This window comes from Penaeus monodon, chromosome 14, assembly GCF_015228065.2.
Source record: "Penaeus monodon isolate SGIC_2016 chromosome 14, NSTDA_Pmon_1, whole genome shotgun sequence".
Classification (NCBI taxonomy): domain Eukaryota; kingdom Metazoa; phylum Arthropoda; class Malacostraca; order Decapoda; family Penaeidae; genus Penaeus; species Penaeus monodon.
This window is the reverse complement of record NC_051399.1, coordinates 27,477,789-27,498,536: the sequence shown is the minus strand read 5'-3', so window position 1 is coordinate 27,498,536 and position 20,748 is coordinate 27,477,789. Positions and strand designations below refer to the sequence as shown.

The 20,748-nt window shown below is 40.8% G+C and overlaps 2 protein-coding genes across 7 annotated transcripts in view; one reads left to right on the top strand and one right to left on the bottom strand.

Annotated features, from left to right (window-relative positions):
* Positions 1 to 892: 892 nt before the first annotated feature.
* LOC119581027 (probable ATP-dependent RNA helicase DDX10) lies at positions 893 to 5,818 on the top strand (the record flags this gene model as incomplete). Its single annotated transcript, XM_037929309.1, is given in 6 exon segments — positions 893 to 1,029; positions 2,148 to 2,266; positions 2,268 to 2,387; positions 3,975 to 4,105; positions 4,345 to 4,641; positions 5,642 to 5,818. Coding segments are annotated over 6 exon segments (940 nt in total), but the record flags the coding sequence as incomplete, so codon positions are not given.
* Positions 5,819 to 5,881: 63 nt separating this feature from the next.
* The window catches only part of LOC119581026 (IQ motif and SEC7 domain-containing protein 1-like), an 89,144-nt gene continuing 74,277 nt past the window's right edge, over positions 5,882 to 20,748 (bottom strand). For 2 of the 6 annotated variants that reach the window (XM_037929307.1, XM_037929303.1), the window contains exons 2-15: positions 12,880 to 13,060; positions 12,542 to 12,732; positions 12,185 to 12,426; positions 11,724 to 12,040; positions 11,440 to 11,582; positions 11,120 to 11,245; positions 10,826 to 10,985; positions 10,213 to 10,398; positions 9,738 to 9,955; positions 9,328 to 9,617; positions 8,939 to 9,048; positions 8,566 to 8,821; positions 8,091 to 8,429; positions 5,882 to 6,937 (exon numbers count right to left, since the gene is read on the bottom strand). In XM_037929307.1, coding sequence (XP_037785235.1) covers positions 6,672 to 6,937; positions 8,091 to 8,429; positions 8,566 to 8,821; positions 8,939 to 9,048; positions 9,328 to 9,617; positions 9,738 to 9,955; positions 10,213 to 10,398; positions 10,826 to 10,985; positions 11,120 to 11,245; positions 11,440 to 11,582; positions 11,724 to 12,040; positions 12,185 to 12,426; positions 12,542 to 12,732; positions 12,880 to 13,060 — 3,025 coding nt within the window. In that variant the 3' untranslated portion in view covers positions 5,882 to 6,671. The remainder of the gene's footprint in view (positions 6,938 to 8,090; positions 8,430 to 8,565; positions 8,822 to 8,938; positions 9,049 to 9,327; positions 9,618 to 9,737; positions 9,956 to 10,212; positions 10,399 to 10,825; positions 10,986 to 11,119; positions 11,246 to 11,439; positions 11,583 to 11,723; positions 12,041 to 12,184; positions 12,427 to 12,541; positions 12,733 to 12,879; positions 13,061 to 20,748) is intronic. The other 4 variants (XM_037929308.1, XM_037929305.1, XM_037929304.1 and 1 more) reach the window with 3 other exon arrangements.

The following is a 20,748-nucleotide window of genomic DNA, read 5'->3' as shown; positions in this document are numbered from 1 at the left end:
AAAATTTAATATATTATATTTTTTTTTTAAAATTTTTATATTTAATTATATTATATATAATATATAAATTTATATATATATAATATATATATATTTTTATATAAAAAAACATTATATTATATATATATATATATATATATATATATTTTAAATTTATTAATTATATTATAATATAATATTTTTATTCTATAATATTTTATATATTATATTATATATATTATTATACTTATAATTTTATTATATATATTATTATTATAATATATAATTTTTAAAATTTTTATAATATATATATTTTTTAAAAATTTATATATAATATATATATATAATATATATATATAATTAAAATTTATAATATATATTATATTCATTATATAATTTTAATTATATAATGATTATATATATATATTTTATTTATATAATAAAAATTTTAAATTTATATATATATATATAATATTATTATATTATATATATATATTCATATATAAATTATATATATATATATAATATTCATTATATATTAAAATTATTATATTTTAATATATTTTAATTAATATATATTATATTATAATATATATTTTTGTGTGGTGTCGTGTGTGGGGCTTTGGGTGTGTGTAGTGTATGTATAAATGTCTATGTAATATTGTTTAATATTTTCTATGAAATTTTTTTAATATAAAGTTTATATTATGTATTAAAAAAATTTGTTTTTATATGTTAAAATTATTATTTATTTAATATATTATATTTTTTATTTTGATATATATTTTAAAATTTTTATTTTTTTTTAAAATTTAATTTTATTATTTTTTTTTTTTTTTTTTTTATTACTTTTAAATTCATTTTAAAATTTTTAATTCTTTTTCCTTTCACTTCCTCCCCCGGTCTTGTTTGGTGTTACACCTAGACTAAGATTTCTGCAGAATCAGAAGAAGCAGAGACCCAAACAGACTGAAGACACACACAACTGGAATTGCTCAGCAGATGAGAAGCCTTGGAAATCCAAATTTACTACCCTGGACTTTGGAACAGGTAGTGTCACACCATTGATTTAACCCATAAAGTCTGGGACAGTTGGTTTTACGACTGACTTTCCAGTTGAGTGGGAGAAGAGGCAGCCAGTTCTTGGATGAATGCACTTTTGGGCGTATAGCATGAAAGTTAGGTGTGCAAGAATGTTGTAGGCCTGTTATTTAAAAAGAAAAAACATATTTGAGTTCTTTTGTATTTTTCTATCATTTGGCTTTGAATTAGTTGCTATAAAGGTAACTGTTTCTGAACTTTGGACCCCAGACTGTTATTTCCAGATAAAGTTTTAATGGATTTTTCTGGAATCTGAATTATGTAACAAAACAAATTTTGTGGTCAATTGTATGGATTCATGTTGCTGCTCATCTACTTGCACAATTTTATGAATATGAAACTAATATTAGGTCTATGGAAATTTTTCAAATATGTTTTTAAAATGTATACATATCTAACCATATATTTATTTATGTATGTGTAAAGAACAGTATCTATACATAAAGCACCTTAAAAAATCCTCCTCCTCCTCCCCCTCCTCCTTTCTTCTTCTTCCTCCTCCTCCTCCTCCTCCTCCTCCTCCTCCTCCTCCTCCTCCTCCTCCTCCTCCTTCTCCTCCTCCTCCTCCACCTCCTCCTCCTCCTCCTCCTCCTCCTCCTCCTCCTCCTCCTCCTCCTCCTCCTCCTCCTCCTCCTCCTCCTCCTCCTCTCCTCCTCCTCCTCCTCCTCCTCCTCCTCCTCCTCCTCCTCCTCTCTCACCACCACCACCACCACATTCAGCATAATACCTTGGTGCATTTTCACTTATGTCAGTCTCTTGGAAAGTTCTATATTTAACAGTTTTTGCTTTCTATTGCTTTTTACTGGTATTTCACAACTCCATCTTTTATATGTCTTGATATATAATTAGGCAAAGCTTATGTATAAGTAAATTTGCAAATATTAAGGGCCATGATTATTATCAGTATGGTATATATTTTTATAATAGTTTATCAATTTATTTTTTTAATGGTATTTTCATTGGTATTTGTACCTACACAGTACTACTATCACCATTACCATCATCATCATCAGCCTCTATTACTCTCACTATAATTCTCATCATTACCCCACTCATTGACACTGCAGATGACATTGATGAGGAGGACTTCTTAACAAGCATCAAGAAAGAACAAGCTGAAATTGAACAGGAGGAGGAGTCAGAATCTGCATCATTCCCAGAAGACCTTCTTGTTGTCAGTTCTAAGAAAAAAGCCACTGACCAAGCAAGCTGTTGTCAAGAAGCTAATGAAGAAGAACATTGTCCTCAACACCAAAATTGTGTTCAATGAAGAGGGTGTGGAGGTGAAGAACCCCGAGAAACAGCAGGTAAGATTAGTTAATGTTGTGGAGCTACATATTATAGTATTAGTTGTAGTGTATTACTATTACTGTTTTTATTTTTAATGGCTTGCTACTTTTCAGTCTTTTTATAATACACATACAAAATTTATAACATAGTGTTATGATGTAATTTCATTTTAATCCTTTCCCGACGGGTAGTATTCATAGTGGCCCGGGCCCTGCTGCCGGGGGCTTATATCATCGCTCTAGCATGCGCGACCGCTCATGCCAAATACCAGCATCCCTTGCCGTTTCTTCGTAATACTATGAGCATATGTTATATTTTCAGTTATCATTATTTTCTAAAGTCTCTACTTGCCATACTTCCTGATAAATCAGGACTGAAGGATATTTTTGTTGTTATATAGACTCCATAGTTGATCATTATTCGCTCTATAGTCTGAATAAAATAAGGAGTGTGTGGCATCATGGAGTTGAAATCGTAAAAATGAGAAAGTGTTAAAAACGACTTAGTCACATTTTCAGTGGCAGACAATAATATTTTGCCATGATTGTAACAAGAAAAAAAAAAAAAAAAAAACTCATGGCATGTCCATACATACACCATGGCATGTACCCACATGCCCCGGCAGATAGTCCAGCCATGCCGTGGCATGTGCGTACATGCCACCCGTCGGTAAAGGGTTAAAAGTATGAGACACTCCCAGTTATAGTTGCCATTATTCATTTTGTAAGTAGTCAATCACTGTAGCTGAGGTGAGATGGGATAGGTTTGCACCATATTGTTTATTGAGATATGATCTTACAATATTATTGAGTACATACATTTATATATCTCATCACAAACTAGAGGGGGACTGAAAGATACTCCTTTTGACAACTGATGTATTCCTGCAACATTCTTCTTGTAATGCTATTACTTCCTAACAGTATAAATATTGTATTTTCACTTCATAATTATTGTCATCTTTGACAGTCTATGTATATCATTATTAGGTGACTTACTTAACTTTTTATGCTTGATATCTGTTTCAAATTGATAGCTTTGTAAATTAGCATATGTCACTAAGTAATATTTATGTGTGATAAGGAATATTTATTTATATATTTAAGTTTGGTCCTAGTTCAGTCATTAGATTAACTTGAGTATTTTGATTGATATTGCATGAACAGAAAACTTTATTTATTTATGCTTGTTACTTTTGTCATCAAGGTTAACCTTTACCTCTGAATGGCATGTGTGTCATGTCAGCTCTAGAAATGTCATCTCACAAGGATGTGTATGTCACATTTGTATGATCTCAGTCTGGTCACAGTCTATAGTGCTTCAATCTTCAATAGTGCTAAGGCCTTTAATACTTTATGCAAATCTATCAAAGCCACTAACCAGACCTGTATTGGTGTTGTCGACACATAGGTCACACTGTCTTGATCACACATGGCCTTGGAAGGAAGGCATAGGTAGTGCAGGTTTCTATAGGCATTGAAGTGGTAACTATTCTAGTGAAAGAAAAATAAATGGAGTTTAAGAGAACGAAAAAATCCAAACCACACCTCTTAATTAAGTTTCTCCAGAGAAATTTACCTTTACATTGTTGTTATTTTCAACAGACATCAAAGGTTGCCCAACAGCTAGAGGATCAAAAGAGTGGAATTAATATTACACAACTGCAAGAGATCATGAAGCAAGAAGATGTCATTGACAGAAAACTAGAAGCAAGCAAAAAGAAGGAACAGAAAGAGTAAGTTTCTTTTGAGGATTATGCTATTTCTTCTGTTGAGGCTTTTATTATTATTCTTGCGGAACGAGTTATGATTTTGAAATCAGTGGCGATTCAAAATGATTCAAGGGTAAAAATTGTATAAGTTACCTTATATTAAGAGAAATTTAGTACATCACTGCCATGGACTTGGGGGGGGGGGGGGTATGTTCATATATTTCTCATGATACCACTTGTTATCATATCTTTTTGTTTTTCAGAATTAAGAAAAGAAAAGAGAAGGCTAAAAATGTTGAAGAAAAAATTGAAGTTGAAGATATGGTGGAGGAAGGAGATGAAGAGAGTGATATTGATGAAGAGACTCAGAATATCATTGACTCCCTTCCTGACCCTGACAAGGTTTATAGTCATAAAAAGAGAGACTCAGATTCAGATTCAGATTCAGATGCTTCTAAAAGGAGCAGTGATGAAAGTGATACTGGGAGAGGTGCTGCTGAAAGTAGTGAAGATGATAGCAGTAGTGAAGAAAGTGAACCAGAAAAGAAAGTCAAAATAAGGTGAGTTTGTTTTTTTCATTTCTTTCTCATCTATACTTTATCAGGGAATCTTGTCCATCATCTCTGTTATCTTGTATGTACCTTTATTATTATTATTTTCTCATACTTATTTTTATATACATACATACATGATAAATATAAGTTATAATGCAAGTAAAACTAAAAGCAAGTTCTGATGAGCGGGCTTGATCAGTGGAGGCATGCTCGAGAAGTGACATCAGAAGTGGGCAAACTACTAGTGAAACCTCTGATTCCACTTATCAATATTTTGTCCACATACGTCAGGTTTTTTTTATTGATTTTGTTTACATAGATGGCTCCAGAACTGCTGAGCTGCCAAGGAATCACTTACTAGGCCTACATGATCTCATAAATTTACCTTTTTTCCTTTACTTTCAGAAAATTTGTATTATTAATAGCATTATCATAATGTCAACAACAATAATAATAATGATAATATAATGATAACAACAGTAAGTATAATTACTGTATTAGAAAAACTTGGTCTGTTAGGCTTACTAATTGACTTTTTGGTGACAAAGCTCTTTGTGGAGCCATCTACTTGTATACAAAATTGAAAAAAAAAAAAAAAAAAAATGTACCTAGTACCAATGAGTAAAGACAGATTACGAGAACAGTTTATTGACTTGTTCACGTTGCCAGTACATATTTAATTGTGAATGTCCTTTTATGTAGTAATATATTGAAATACTTTTTTCCTCATTTTCCCATTGAGAAAGAATGTCACTGAATATTATGTTCATATATTTTGACATAGTTGCTGGAAGTTAGCATTTAATTCAGAAACTTTGATAGTTTTCTGTTAGACTAGTGAGAAAGACTATTTCATATTTTCCTTCTTACTTGTCTAATATAAAAGTATATATCAGATATACTTTGTGGGTATGTATGTAGATTTTTTTTTTTTTTTTTTTTTTAAATGCTTATCTCATCTTACTTTACTTATTTGGTTGATTCATTCATTCTTGTATTCTTCCAGTGGCAAAAGAAAAGCTCGCATGAAGCTCAAGGAGGCAAAGAGAGCAAAATTAGTTCAGAGTAACACCCTGACCAGTCTTCCAGTTGAAGAAAAGGAGCAGTTAGCATTATTCTTGCTAAGAGGAGGAAGGAAATGAAAAATGTAAATACAACTATACAAATATATATAGTATGGAAATGATTGTGTTTCATTTATATTTATTTGGTAAATAGCTTCCAGGGGGTAATAAATATTCATGTCTATATTTTTGCATCATAATCTTTATTTGTCATAGAAAGACAGCCTGTACATCAAGCTGGCAAAATGATAACAATATATCCCATATGTACAATAATGTTATATGTGAGTTTTTATTATGGTAATATCAGTAATCTGGTACATTGCAAAAGGTCAAGCCAGTCCAACAATTTGCCTATGAAGCATCAAACATCTGACAGAATCAGTGTGCTGACTAGAGGTCAATTTCCACAATGAAGTATACAGTTTAAATTAAACTAAACTGTACCTTGCTATCTGCATTAACTGTTGTGCACACATTACACTGAATAAAATTATAAATTATATTCTGGATATCCTTTGAAATCCTGATATCTTTAGACTAGCAGTTGCTATGCTAAAATGCCTGGAGACATAGATGCCTCAGTCTGGGACAAGTTCAATTACTTATTTAAGTGTGGGATTAGGTATATATTACACAGATTATTATTTTAACATGACTTATATACAATGTATTTTACACAGGGTTATATACGTGTGACTACATCTGACTAAATGGCACTGTATAATTTGTTTAGTTTCTTATAACAGCTACTAAATTACATAAGTACCAATGCCTCTGTACACATACATAGTATGAGGTACGCAGGACAAGTTACAGAATAGATGGTCTGGGCTTCTTCATCCTCACTGATCCATTTGGAATGCATGTGTGTACACTTGAAAGACTAGAATATGGCTAGATACAACCTGACTTGCCCATGATCATCTATGCCTATGTGGAAGATGAAAAATGAGGTTGCTCATGTAACTGTCACACCTCCACTCCTGACATATTTAGTTCAGGACGTGAGGTTCTACGAGGTCTGAACAGTTGACCAAGGAAGGATGAATTTGAGGTCAGAGAACGCCGTTGCTGTTGCTGTTGTAGGTCTCCCTGGCTGGCACTGGTGGTGACAGGTTGTTGAGGACCACTGGCAGGAGACGTTTCATTGGAGGCACTAGTGGACTGGAAGGACACAGACATGCCAGAGTCGAGGGAGCCAACACTGCCCCGACGCACTGACCGCCCACCACCTTCTGTGAACCACACCACCACTTACACCACTGCACACCATTTTGTATAAAATCATTGATCATCAATTTTTTTCTTTTTAATTAAGCAATCTGGCTTTCATGAATTCTGTTCTTAATTTTTTATATCTATTTATGAATACTTTATTTCCAAATTTTATTATTGTGATACACTTGTTTAGTTATGTTTTACTCTGTAAATAATGCAAATGCTACAATTACTGCAATAAGTCCAGTACTCTCCAGTAGTCTATTATACTGAATACAATAAAAAGCAGTGCAGCTCTTCAAAATGTGCTAGTATCTAAAGTAGTGGATACTTCAAATTATACTGTGGTGAACTACAGTACACCAGTTACTGTAAGTGCAGTGGTGGTTGAACTGTGGTAGGGGAGGTGGGCAATACATGTGCATTGGGAGCAAAATATACCTTATATCTATATATAGAACTATTGTGGAAGTGCTTGGTGAAATGTTAAACATTTTCAATTATGAATTAAAGATGCAATCTAAAGGTTATCCTACTTTTACACTAATTTACTTGAACTATACATTCTAGCCTTGGGTTATTGCATAGAAATATGTCAAATTCATCCTTTAGCATATATATATGAAAATGAAATAAAATTTGTGCTGTTCATAATAATAAGAAATTAAATAACATGCTTTGTAATTTTTTTGTAATTTTTTGCATTTTGTGACGTGAAAAAAATTAAATACTGGACATGCGTTTTTTAAATGGTAATTCAACTGTGCAAAAATAGCATTCTAAAATATAACTCTATGGCCTAAATGTTAAAATGAGGAAATACTTCTGAATGTAAACTCCTAATCACCTTTTGAACTACAGTAAACTTGCTATAATACTACTTACTCTAGTTAGTATATATATATACAAGTTAGTAAGAATATAATCTACAAAAGTTTAATAACTTAATCTTGACATCAGTTTTTATTATCACTAATTATAACAAACTACAGTTTACTTCTGTAAAACTACTGGTCTGATATATTTACTTAAAAATTATTTTAGTCCTTAGTTTTTATAACAAATTTACAAACAAGTAATCATAATTAGTGTCTGAGTTAGTAACTTTGTAAATATTTTCAAAATATAATATATATGACTTCCATGCAAATAAATCATGATGTAACTTACCAGCCTCATGGATGTCCAATAGTGAGTTACTTAGAGCTGATCTCTTCAGAGTGGAATCTGATTTCAATGTTCCATTCTTTTCATTTGTAGTCATTAGTTCCATATCAGCAACACCGGAGTCTCTGTTCTCAGTTGTCGAGTTGGGCCGTGACGCCCTCAAAGAAGCTTTTTGCTTCTCCAGCTCACCCTCAATTCTTAAAGATTCCATCTCATCCATTTCACATACACTCTCCTTCAAATCCTCACAAAATTTGGTGCGATCATGCTCATTCCGCGCATTGAAAATAATCAAGACTTTGTTATCAACTCTTTGACGTACTTCCATGAGATATGGATAATCTGGAAAGAAAATAATCATTTTTAGGTTTACTAATTCTTCTGATCATTACCTGCATTAGAATGTATAGTTACATAAACACTGAGCATATATTCACAAACTACTTTTAACGACATTACAAGGAAAAGCACTACTTACGTGGCACCTCCTTTGTGGATATCACAAGACCAGCAAGAGGATAGCTTTGCCTAAAGGTGTATGTGACAGAATTTTTCTTCTTGGAGAAAATCTTTGTAACAACCAACAGATCGTTGAAGAGGAAGACTTCACGCTGGTGGACTCCTACTCTCTCCTTCTTGGTGATGTCAGGAATTTCATAAAGTCGGCAGTAGCAAACAAGGCGACGGTGAGGTAGAGCCAAGTTTGGTTTCTTACCTACCATAGTCTGTTGTACCTGTTGAATAGGGAGATTGTGTTAATATACAGTAGATAAAGTAACATTTCTTTAAACACAGAATTTTGTGCATTATTCAAAATAAAATCACAGGTTATTTCTAATGGGCCTGTTTACCTTTAGAACCTGGGTAACATGATCATGGCCAGGTCTGAACTCCTGGGCTTTGATACGCTGATACATTCCTTCCAGCATTTCACGCTCAATGTCATACCCATCATCAATACCTGTTGATCACCAAATATAATTAGATGTGCAAATGATCAAAAATACCTGTGTATACAAAATTCAATAACTGATATTATATTGGTAAGTTCACATATATCAAAATCTATGCAACCTAAAAGACATGATAAAAATTAAAAAATAACAAATTTTTAGGGTAACAACAAAAAAGGCAATAAAAATAACATTTTATAAAACACTACTTTCCAAAATATATTGTCTTTCCTGTTAGAATACCCATTTCATATTACATGCACATGTGCTCAGAAAAAAAAAATTACCTCTCAAATTCTTAATAAAGTCCTCAAGCTTCATTCTCTTTTCTTGTTTCATGGATGCAGTATGAAGATCTGTGTTAAGCATAATAATGGCAAAAGCTAAGACAAAAATGGTTTCAGGATCTCTTAGCTTTGCCACAATGTCTCTGTTGCACTGACAATACCGCTGAGCAAACACCTGCATGAGGCGTTCAATCTTTTGTGCTTCTCCTGGCATTCGGAAGTGTGTCTGGAACTTACGCAGAGCCACATCTACCTGCATACCTGACAGGTCGATCTCTTGTGCAAAACACCTGCATCATTGGAACAATATTGATTAATATCTATGTCTATAAAGTCATCATAAATTTCATATTTCCAAAATGCAGAAAAAAGAAAATCTTACAATTAAACCAAATAAAAGATTTACTTACTCAAGTACAGCCATGTTAAAGCTGTTCTGAAGATTGCCAAGATATTCTCCAATCATCTGCTTGCTTAAACCTTTTCTTGTTAATAAGAATTTGGCTACAGCTTGAGGGGAATTTTCTAAGAAGCCTCGTCCTATCAGATAGGTCACACCTCTCTCTGGTTTCTTGTTGAAGAGATTCAGGCCAACACGATATTGTCTCTTTCGAACAACTTCTGGCACCTGTTTGTTTATAGGGGGTTGTTAATTTTTCAAGCAATATGTGATATTTACAGCTTAATTCCTTTAATTTCTTACTGTGGGCAGAAAACAAAATTACTGTGACATAAATATTGACACATGGCAAACATCTGCTGGGAAAAGACTGAAAGGTGTGAAAAAAAAAAGAAAAAGAAAGAAAAGAAACAAAAACCAAACTTAAAACTGTGTACTTGTGGCCTTATGGAATATGAACTAAATAAAAGAGTTGTCTACTCTACCTTGGGCATGTGAGGAGTATGGGTATAATGAGCATGAGCGTAGCGTGCAGAGTGTGGGATCTGTGAGGGGATGGTTTGAGAGTAAGTCATTCCTTCCGAGGAATGGGACTGCAGGGAATCTTCTGAGTTTTCGCTGATGTTGCTCAACCGCTTATCGTCATAGATGACCTCGCTTGTGCTCATCTGCTGGTGGAATTGTGAAACTCATTTTCTTTTTGGTTCTGCTGCACATTTATGGTCCATCTTACAGCTACTGGAGCCTCAGATGAAAACTCAGATGTTAAACAGATCACTCACTAAGAACACTATTGAGAGCTGAGTCAATTTTCTCGGTAGCAAAAAAAAGAATTTGAAACAAAAATGTGATGATTCATTCATTACTCTTTAAATCAAAGCTGAAAGCAAAACCGAATCAAAGAATAAATCATATCATTGTAAAAATAGACTAGCTGAATGTCTTCTGTTGACGTTGCAAATTTCACAGACAGCCCTTTGAAAGTACATTATGGCCTCATTCTGAGAAAACAAAACTGAGAATCATGCAATAGATGAGTTGCAACCATTCAAAAATCAACTTTCAGAATGCAGAAAAGTTGTCATTTAAGTTCTCTACCTGATTCTTGCGCTTCCATATTGGGGAAGTGGGATGGTAGTCTGAATTATCAACTTGGTCATGGGTTGATAGAGGAGTAGCGCGATCAGACGTGGATTGAGACAGTGAAGAGTCCGAGCCTGAGGACTGAACGCTGGACAGAGAGCCATTGTCTGCAGACCTGTGTAATAAGGATTAATTAGTTCTGTAAAAATACAATTAAACTTACACATTACAAGAAAATAACCACCTTGTTACTTATGCATACACAAATAATTGGCTATAACAATATGGTTTTAAATAACGATTGTTTACCTTCTAAGTGCGCCTCTGTCACTGTGTCCTCCTTCCGAAGTGAGGGACGAGGGAGTAGATGAAGGTGGTGTCAAAGATGGTGGATGACACTGTACTCTGTGGTTGGCAGTTGATAGCGCCGCAGCACTGCAAAGAAATGAACTATTATATTTCCTGCCATGAAATTCCTGATTTCATATTAGAAGCTACTCAAAATACCATCGACGCCTCTAAACCAACAACAAAATGAACTATTGTAATAATGGCAATATGTAGGTTAAACATCCTAACAAAATGTCAATCATAATAAAATGTCAATAATACTTAATTGTGATACCGACCTGTCCACACTACCACTGCTCTCGCTGGACTTGATGGAAGACGAGCGTCGGGGGACCTCTGGCGGAATCTTCTTGCCACGCCCAACTCCTCGCCTTTGATTGACCACCGTCAAACGGGCCATATTTGCACTGTCCTGACTTCCCTGTTAGAGGAGGAAGACGCTTACACATTAGGACATGATATATGACCTCACGCAATGCAGCATTTTAATGATATCTTTGAAGTGATATTCATGAGAAGTTTCAGGATAAGAGAAAATCCTACATTAAAAATCAGTACTTACGAAGCCACCCTCGTCCGACGAGATGTACTTGATATCCCTGGAGGAGGCGTATGAGGCGACGTCGCCCTGGTGCTGGTAGTCACCGGAGCCGTTCCTCGCGTGCGTGGGCGCTGGGGTGGGCGTGGAGGTCGGCGTGAGAGGAGAGTGAGCTGACACATGACAGTAGAGGGAACTGTCATTCATGGCCGCCAGCGTGTCGTGAAGGTCATGGTTGTCCTGCTGTATTCGCGAGGAAGTCGTGGAGGTGGCCGGGGTGGTCGTCCTTGGCGTGTCGCGCAGGGACAGCGACCGGGCGGGCCGTCTTCCCTCGCCGTACACTATCGGTAGAAATCACTTAGTACACGACTATACACACTTAATATTCAATGACGCTCTTTAAATGGATGAACAAACTGCAATGAAACCAAAATCTGCGCCAGAACACACTATCCTTGTTTTACAAAAGGGCGCAAGAGACCCACCTGTGGCACTCAGATTTCTCTGCAGCTGATCGAACTCTGAGCGGATAAAGTGTTCCGCATCGTGATAGTGCTGATTGGAGGTGTCGTTCCACTCGGGCACGTCCACGGTGAACCTCCGTGAGAGGCGCTTCTCCTGTGCTTTGGCTGTGGCAGTGATGGAGCGGAACTTTTTGTACATGGCATAGTGTCGGTAGGCTCTCTGGATGGTCACCGCCGCCCGTCGCGCTACCTCACCACCATACCTGCGCGAGCAAAACGACGGTTAATAAAGCACTGTAGGTACATTTTCACCGCAATCAAGACCAAATGACTGTAGTAAACCAGCAGTAAATACCATAAAGGGGATACGATACGTACCTGCGTTCCAGCATCTCCAGACGCATATCTGCAAGATCTTGTGAGAGTTCATATCCGTGGCCGGTGCCGGGCGCTCCACTGCCTCGCCACCGCCCGCCACGGTTGCTGCTGTCATCTGCCGCCGCCCCCCGGGGCGCCTGCCTTCGCCCGCCCATGCCCACCCCGCTCGACTGTGATACTGCCTGTGGCATCTGTGGGCGAACGCTCCTCTAAGTACACATGAAGATTTTCAAAGGACATCAGATTCGTACTAGAGATAAGCTTGAAATCAACGCCTGACATTGATACCGATAAGCGGTCGCCAGGCATGCTGACAAATGTTCACTAGTTGGGCTTACCTGAGGTCGGCGGATGAGGCTCCCATTATGGTGGTGGTGAGGAGGCCCATGGTGGAGATGGTGGGGAGGGACGGGGGGCGCCGCGCCCTCGACGCTGTAAGACTTGGTGATGCCCGGACCCACGCCCCGGTTTGACGGCGGCCCCTTACCGCAATATGGACGATCTACCTTCACCGGGGAACTGCAAGTAAAAGAAGGAAACATTAATGAACGAAGAACACAACACAGACAACAAAGAAATAAGATAAAGTTACAAAAGTGTCATACGAAACACAGGAACCACTGTAGGATATATGGTTGTTGCGGGTGTCCCGACGTGACCTGAGGGAGGGTCAGCTGTCAAACGTGACACGCTACACGCAGCTGACGATGAGTGATGGGCGCGCAGGTCATCCCGAGGTCAAGGCGGTGGACAGTGTCTCCGGTAGCCCGCACATGCCACTTCCCGCTCCTCAAACCACGCGTTTCTCATATCGCTTGACCTTCTTCCCCAAAAGTCAAATAATGAACGAAACTTTAAGAGAAGATAAGAGAGAAAGAAAAGAGGTGGAGGAATCGGAAGAAGTGGATGAAGTGGAAGAGGTGAGGTGAGGCGCGCGTGCCTTTTGTGAGGGTGGCGGTTTGACACCTCCTTGCGGTGCTCCAGGAGATAACGGGCGGCGGCGCTGGCACTGAGGGCCACGTGCGCCGCTCCCCTCCCCTTCTGGCACGCCACTTACCCTCACTAACACTTCCGCTGACCCGTGGCACAGCTTCCCCGCCTCTCTATCATGTCCGGCCGAGTTTAAAAACATGTGTTGATTAAATATGTCAAAATCAGACTCGTAATCCCTGGTAATCACTCGCGACAACGCTATCTGTCGCTGTGATTTCAATTAGGTAAATAAACTCTCGGGGAAAGCAGCAGTTAACTGCGTCACAGAAAGGCTTTATTACTTACAACAATGATAATTAACTTCGCTTTCCAAAAAAACGTTTTAAACGGTTTTTCCCCACAACATCAATGTCATTTGGCCTCGCTTGATCCTTAAATACCCTCCTGATAATTTAGTACCGGGCATCAATTATTCGTCACACAAAATGCCATGTCAAAAGTTTTACGAATTCTCCGAAATAATAATTCGAATAACCTGCACATCAAACAGATTACACATGCGTTGCTATGACAACCGGGTGCATTACCTGGAGGCGCGAACAAAGGTCAGCTGGCGGTAAGGCCTTCTGCTGCTCTTAATAAAGCTGAGCACGCCACCGCCCGCCCTTATCACGTGCTGCCTCTCTCACGCGCTCTTATCTTTTATCAATGCTGATCTATTTCGCATTAATGTCTCTTACCGTTCAGAGGATAAACAAATATCCTATATGAAAGGTAATCGCAAAAAATACTGATATATATCCACACTTTACCAATAAAAATAAACACAGAAATATATAAGACACTTAAAATAGCACACGTCCTTACCTGATAGGAGGGGGAATCACGAAACCGGACAAACAGATAAGCATTTTCCTTATTTTTTTCTATAACCACACACTTGCACAAAACACTAACACATCTCCCGGGCCAGCAGGAGGATCGCCGCCCAGCACTCACTTAATCGAACAACTACTGGACATCTTGAGTTCGCTGCTTACTTCTGGTTCGTCGCAGCTGTTCCGTAGTTCGGTTGCCAGGCACCGCGTTACCGATGACATTTTAAGCGGCTCGCTCTCTCTCGCTGTGAAATCAGCCCGTGGCTGTATAGGGGGGAAATTGTTCTTGTATTCTAACCTTGAGTCGCTACGTTGTTACTGATGAAAATTATAGGCGAATGTAAATGAAAACAAATGCGCGAGTGGTCAACCTAGATCGTAAGCGTGACACCTGCCCAGCACGCGCTATGCACAGGATACGGCCCGGCCAGGGTGTCCTCCGGTGTCTTGACCAATCGCAGCCCCTCCAGCGCCCAAGACCCATCAACAGCCACTCCACTTCCACCAATAAGCGGCCGGGACGAGGCCAGGTGGTGAGCGCGCTATCAGGTCACGCGTTCAAAGATAATAATCCTTTCCCCCATTAGAATTCCTCGCAGAATTAACATTATTTGGGACTACTGAGTCTACCTTCGGGCCGCCCGTCCTAAAAATAACAAAACAGCATCACCAAAACACCATCGATAATCAATGCACCACTCGGACGCAAATCCAACCCGCCATGAACGGTCATTAAAACTACGTATCACGTCATAAATCACTCCTTGGACAATAACTGACGCACAACAGACGTGCCAACACACATTGCCAAAACGAACATTTAATTAACAATTACAATTTCCAAACGTTCGAAACCCCAAAATCAACCCCTTGATACTAATAACATTAATGAAAAATTAATAATCTCGGCAGAATGGCAAAAAACAAAATCCCAAGACACCAAAGAGTTTGCCATAGCGGGGTCGGGCAGCACGTGTTTTGTGTCTGTCAGGGTGTCGCTGAAACCAGACCCGAGCCTTTGTCGTGGCCCGGACAGACAGACAGACAGACAGACTACCTTCCCCTCTACCCACCCACCCACCCCACCCCAGGACCCGATACACTCCACCTCACCGCCCATTATTACACGCCGGGAATACACCCTCCGCCCGTCACGCTTCCATGCCTGACACGGGACACCCGGGACCTCACCTACGCCGCCATGTCATCAGAGAAAGGGGGAACAGGAGGAGGGAGGACTATGAACGTAGATCAGGGAATGGGAAAGGGAAGAGGAAGAGAGAGGAAGAGGAAGGAGTGGAAAGATGGCGCAAAATTGAGGAAGGATGGAATGTGAAAGATAGAAGGAGAGAGAGAGAGAGAGAGAGAGAGAGAGAGAGAGAGAGAGAGAGAGAGGGAGAGAGAGAGAGAGGGAGAGAGAGAGAGAGTAAAGGGAGGGAGGGAGAAGGAAAGGGACTAAAAAAGAAAAGCAAAAATGATTTTATACAAAAGAAGATATACTAACCACATTTTCCCACGGATTTTTACACGCAACAACACTCGTCAAAACATGTAAAGGGAATACACGGCTTCAAAAAACTTGATGGTGGGAATAGGAATGGTAGCTTCAGGTGCGTTACTTTTACTTCCCCGGAGATTCCTCCTTGCATCCCCCATTCAACTGAAGGACCTAGGGTTCACGGATCTTAGCAGCTTGGAGTCGGTGCCGAGCCAGCGACCACCCGACCAGGAGCATTTCGGGATCCAGCCTCAACGAAACCCGGACAAACACGGCGTCAACCGTCACCCTTCCTCAGCTACAAAATCCGGCCAAGTGGAAGTCGTCGCCAAAGAAAAGGAAAGAACAATTTCTGTAAGAAATCCCGCCCCCCTCTCCCCCTCTCTGCCCAGTCCATTGTTGTTTACATGCCTCAGGACACGCTGCGACGTCTCAAAGAAAATAACATTCTAATGAGCTTCAGACTGAAAAGATTTCTTTCTTACAACCGTTCCAGACAAAGAGCGCCAGTCTTCAGCGAAATCCTACGAACGCTGCTGCCGCTTAAACGAAAAGCGGGAGCAGCAAGAGAGGAAAATGCGTATCACCAGCACAGCGCCTGCATTTCTCTCCCCTCCTCCCTCTTGCTCCTGCTCCTGATCCTTCTCCTTCTCCTCCTTCATCCTCTACTTCCCCATTTCTCTATGCCTCTCCAGCTCCATCTCCTTCTCCTCCTTCACCCTCCACCTCCCCATCACCTTATGCCTCTCCTTCATTATCTCCCTCTCCCCCCAGCCGCATTATGCAAACCTCTTCCTCTTCCCCTCCATCACCTCTTGGCCCACTAAGCGCGACACAATGCATAGCAAGCAAGCAAGACGGACGTGCAAGGGAGTGAGCATCATTGCACGTGTTCATCTCGGGCCAGAAACAAAGGGCGGCGACGAGCCAGGCCTGCCACCGCGCCCGTGCGAGTCGTCACCCCCCCCCCCTGCCCGCCCGCCCGCCGGCCGTCGTCTACTTTCGGACTCGGAGCACCGACAAGCACGCCGTTCTGATTCTTGCTAATTAGAAATTTGCGCTCGTGAATGCTTGAGCTGTTCGCTATGATTCAACTCAATTGCTTTTTCATCTTCACGTAATTATATTCGTAAGAAGACTCATTTTGGGCGAATACAAGTTTGCATTAAGTTTGTCTGTTTACATGTTGTACTCGTAATCGTATGCATTTGTCTGTGAATATGCGTACACTTTCTTATTTTTTCCGATTTCTTTCTTTTTTATCTATTACTATTATATATTATAATCATTATTACTATTGCCATTCATGTGTGTGTGCGCGCGCGCATAACTGCATGCCCATGCATCTGTGTATATAACATACAGACTAAACGAAATGACCGCCAACAAAAGGAAACCATAGCAGTTTCGGCATCGTTAAGACAAGACGGCCTCGTCTGCCTTCACTTGACCTTAATCATGATCGAGATACAGCTTAACCTTGGTGTCATTTTTCTGTGCCTTCTCTTTTTGTTCTATTAGTCATCCTCGAGGCTGCGCGAGAGCTCTTGCTGTTAAATGTTCAATGCGTTTCCCGCAGCAGCAAGCGCACTGGCGCAGTTCAGCCATGCCTGGTGGACATTTGTAAGACGTGGGCTTTCCCTTTACCTGTTATGCGAGCTCCCGCAGGAGATCATCTCCAACTTTAATGCTAGGGTATTATCATAAATATATATTATACTTATTAAAGCACTGTCGTCCGTGATCTCGCGGCACAGGGTATAAATCCCGGTGTATTTATGGACACGCTCGAACGCGTGCGATGAAGCCGAGGCGCGCGGCCATTAGTCACGAGGTAAACAATGGACGAGCTTCTCTGTTTGTTGGTGTTCCCTGGAATGAGAAAGATCGCAATATTCCCAAAATCTTTCCGTGCTCGCTCTGTACGTTTTTTTTTAAGGCAAGTTATAAGACGTCGAGGATGGCCGACAGCACCCCTTCAGGTGAGGGACGACCGGTAGCGTGTGCGGCCGAGGCCTGCAGGTGGGGAAGGACCGCCGCGCGCACGTGTGGAGGCTTCGCGTGTGCCAGCTGCCGTCTGCCTGGTTGCCACCTGTGCTAGCCCTCGCCCTGCACCATGCCGTAATCGCCCCAACGCCGTAATTGCTCCCTCAGGATACAGCGCTGTTTCCTAACCCTCTCCCGGGGACCCGCCGCGAGCCGGCAACTCTCTCGCTCATTCTGCCCAACCGCGTTCCACACTCATTCCTCACGAGAGATTATCAATGTACAATAAAACACCAAGCATTGCTTCCTCCTTTGTTTTTCACTACACAAAAGAGCTCGCCTAAAGAAACCAGGAGAAGGCGGTCGAAGTGACGGCCATAGCAGGTGTGGTCCGTGCCCCGACCCGCGTCACCTGGTCACCATGTCAGTCGCCCTCACACCTGCCTTCGCTACGTATCCTATGACCTTTCCCTCCGCCCCCGCCCTGCCCCAATGATCCACTTTCACCTGTCCTCAGGTATCCACACCTCGCGCACCTACTCCTTGTTTCCACATAACTTCTAAGACCAATGAGAAACCGAGTACATTCTCAGCACCCGTATAGGAGTGCCGACCGGTCTGAGTAACGCAGTCCGTCAGCTCGCAATGACGGCCACGACAACAAAAAAAGAACATATACGACTGTGCGCGTTGACGTTGCGACAGTAAGCCTCAGGGGAACTGTGTTCCATAATTGCTAGTACAATAGACCCGGATTGGGGCATTCGAGGGAGGCCAAGGACCAGGATTCGGTACGGACCGATTACGGTCAGGAGTGATAACGGAGCGAGGGCGAAGGAGAAGAGAGAGAGAAGAATGAGAAGAGAGGAGGAGGGGGGAGGAAGGAAGGAAGGAAGGAAGGAAAGGAAGGAGGAAGGGGGAAGGAGGAGGAAGGAAGGAAGAAGAGAGAGGGAGCGAGAGAGAGGAGGAAAGGAGGGAGAGGGAAGAGGAGGAGAGAGAGAGGGGGGAGAGGGGGGAGGGGGGGAGAGGGAAAGAGACAGGAGAGATGGAGAAGAGAGAGGAGAGGAGAAAGAGAAGAGAAGAAAGAGAAGGAGAGAAAGAGAAGAGAGGAGAGAGAGAGAGGAGGAGAGAGATAGGAAGAGAGAGAGAGGGGGGGGGAGGAGAGGGAGAGGGGGGAGAGGAAGAGGAAGAGGAAGGAGAGAAGAAGAGAAGAGAGAGAGAGAAGAGGAGAGGGAGAAAGAGAGAGAGAGGGAGAATAAAGAGAGAGGAGAGAGAGAGAGAGAAGAGAGAGGAGGAGAGAGAGAGAGAGAGAGAGAGAGAGAGAGAGAGATGGGGGTGGGGGGCGCGAGAGAGACTATTGCATATTCATATTTCAGGTGGCTTTAAACTGAATTTAAAATGCTTGACCTATTATTTTCACAAACTAAATCCCAAAATTCTCTTCAGCCAACAGAAAGACTGGATTCCAAACACCATAAAAGGCAAAACACCAATCCCCGAAAGAGGGAGTTTGCAAATTAATGAAATAAAACATCTGACCTAAAACATCTACCCTACTTGTCCCATCATATCATAAACAAAGCGCTTTTACGTCTAATGCACCGTCAACTGATGACTTTCGTTCTCGGAATGCCTGCGCTTGCGTCACTTGAAAATGTTGCATGCAAACTTTCACTCTTACCAAGTGGTATCTGCTTTCAGTCACTCATACTCGTCGCTCAGTAATAGCAACAGCCACACCAACTCGTATCTTCGCCGGACAATTGCATAAATAAACAGAGAAGAAATAATTCATCAGTCCTTCTGGCATTTTCATTCACATTCATTCATTTTATAATCAAATCCGAGACGCTCACTTCTGGCTAATCCTCCAACCTCTAAATGCAGCTTTCTGGCCAAACTCGCTTTCATCCTCCGCGAAAGCCTCAAGCCCCTTTTGAAGCCCCCAAGGGCACTACCTTGAAGCACCCCCAAGCCCCCGGTCCCCGCCCACTCCGAGCCGGGCACGTCCTGGCGTAGGCCCTACTCAAAGTCCTCAGCTCCGACGGAAACCCTTTTGCGCACGCACGATTAAGGGGAAATCCGAAGGGATCCCCGAATCCTCGCAAGGCCCGGCCCACCGGCCCTGCGATGCTTCAAGCACCTGGGGAACCCTTCCTCAAGAGGTTTCCCGTCATTGCCAATTCTTTAGCAAACTCTGTCACCTATTTTCCCTTCTCGCCTCCTTTTCTTCTTCTTTCTTTTCTTCTTCTTTCTTTTCTCCTCTTCTTCTCTTCTTTCTTTCTTCCTCTTCTTCTTCTTTCTTTTCTTCCTCTTCTTCTTCTTTCTTTTCTTCCTCTTCTTCTTTTCTTTTCTTCCTCTTCTTCTTCTTTCTCTTCTTCCTCTTCCTCTTTCTCTTCTTCCTCTTCCTCTTTCTCTTCTTCCTCTTCCTCTTTCTCTTCTTCCTCTTCCTCTTTCTCTTCTTCCTCTTCCTCTTTCTCTTCTTCCTCTTCTTCTTTCTTCCTCTTCTTCTTCTTCTTCTTCTTCCTCTTCTTCTTCTTCTTCTTTTTCCTCTTCCTCTTCCTTTTCTTCCACTTCTTCCTCCTATTCTTCTTCTTCCTCCTATTCTTCTTCTTCTTCCTGTTCTTCTTCCTCCTTCTCCTCCTTCTTTTCCCTCTTCGATTGCTACACCCAAAAATGCTTAAATGTGCTGTGTCGTCATTTTCCACAGTGCGTGGGCATATGGCACCGCGGCGTCGCAGGGCGAGTGCCACGCCACGCCGAGAAGGTTCCTCTCTCTTTGTTCAAGACGAACATCATCATTGTTCCTCCGTGCCATCCCCTCTCCTTCCCTTCGATCCCCCAGTCATATGATCCGTTAGTCTATCTCAAATTTGGTATTTGCATAACAAGGCATAAACAATACGATGATT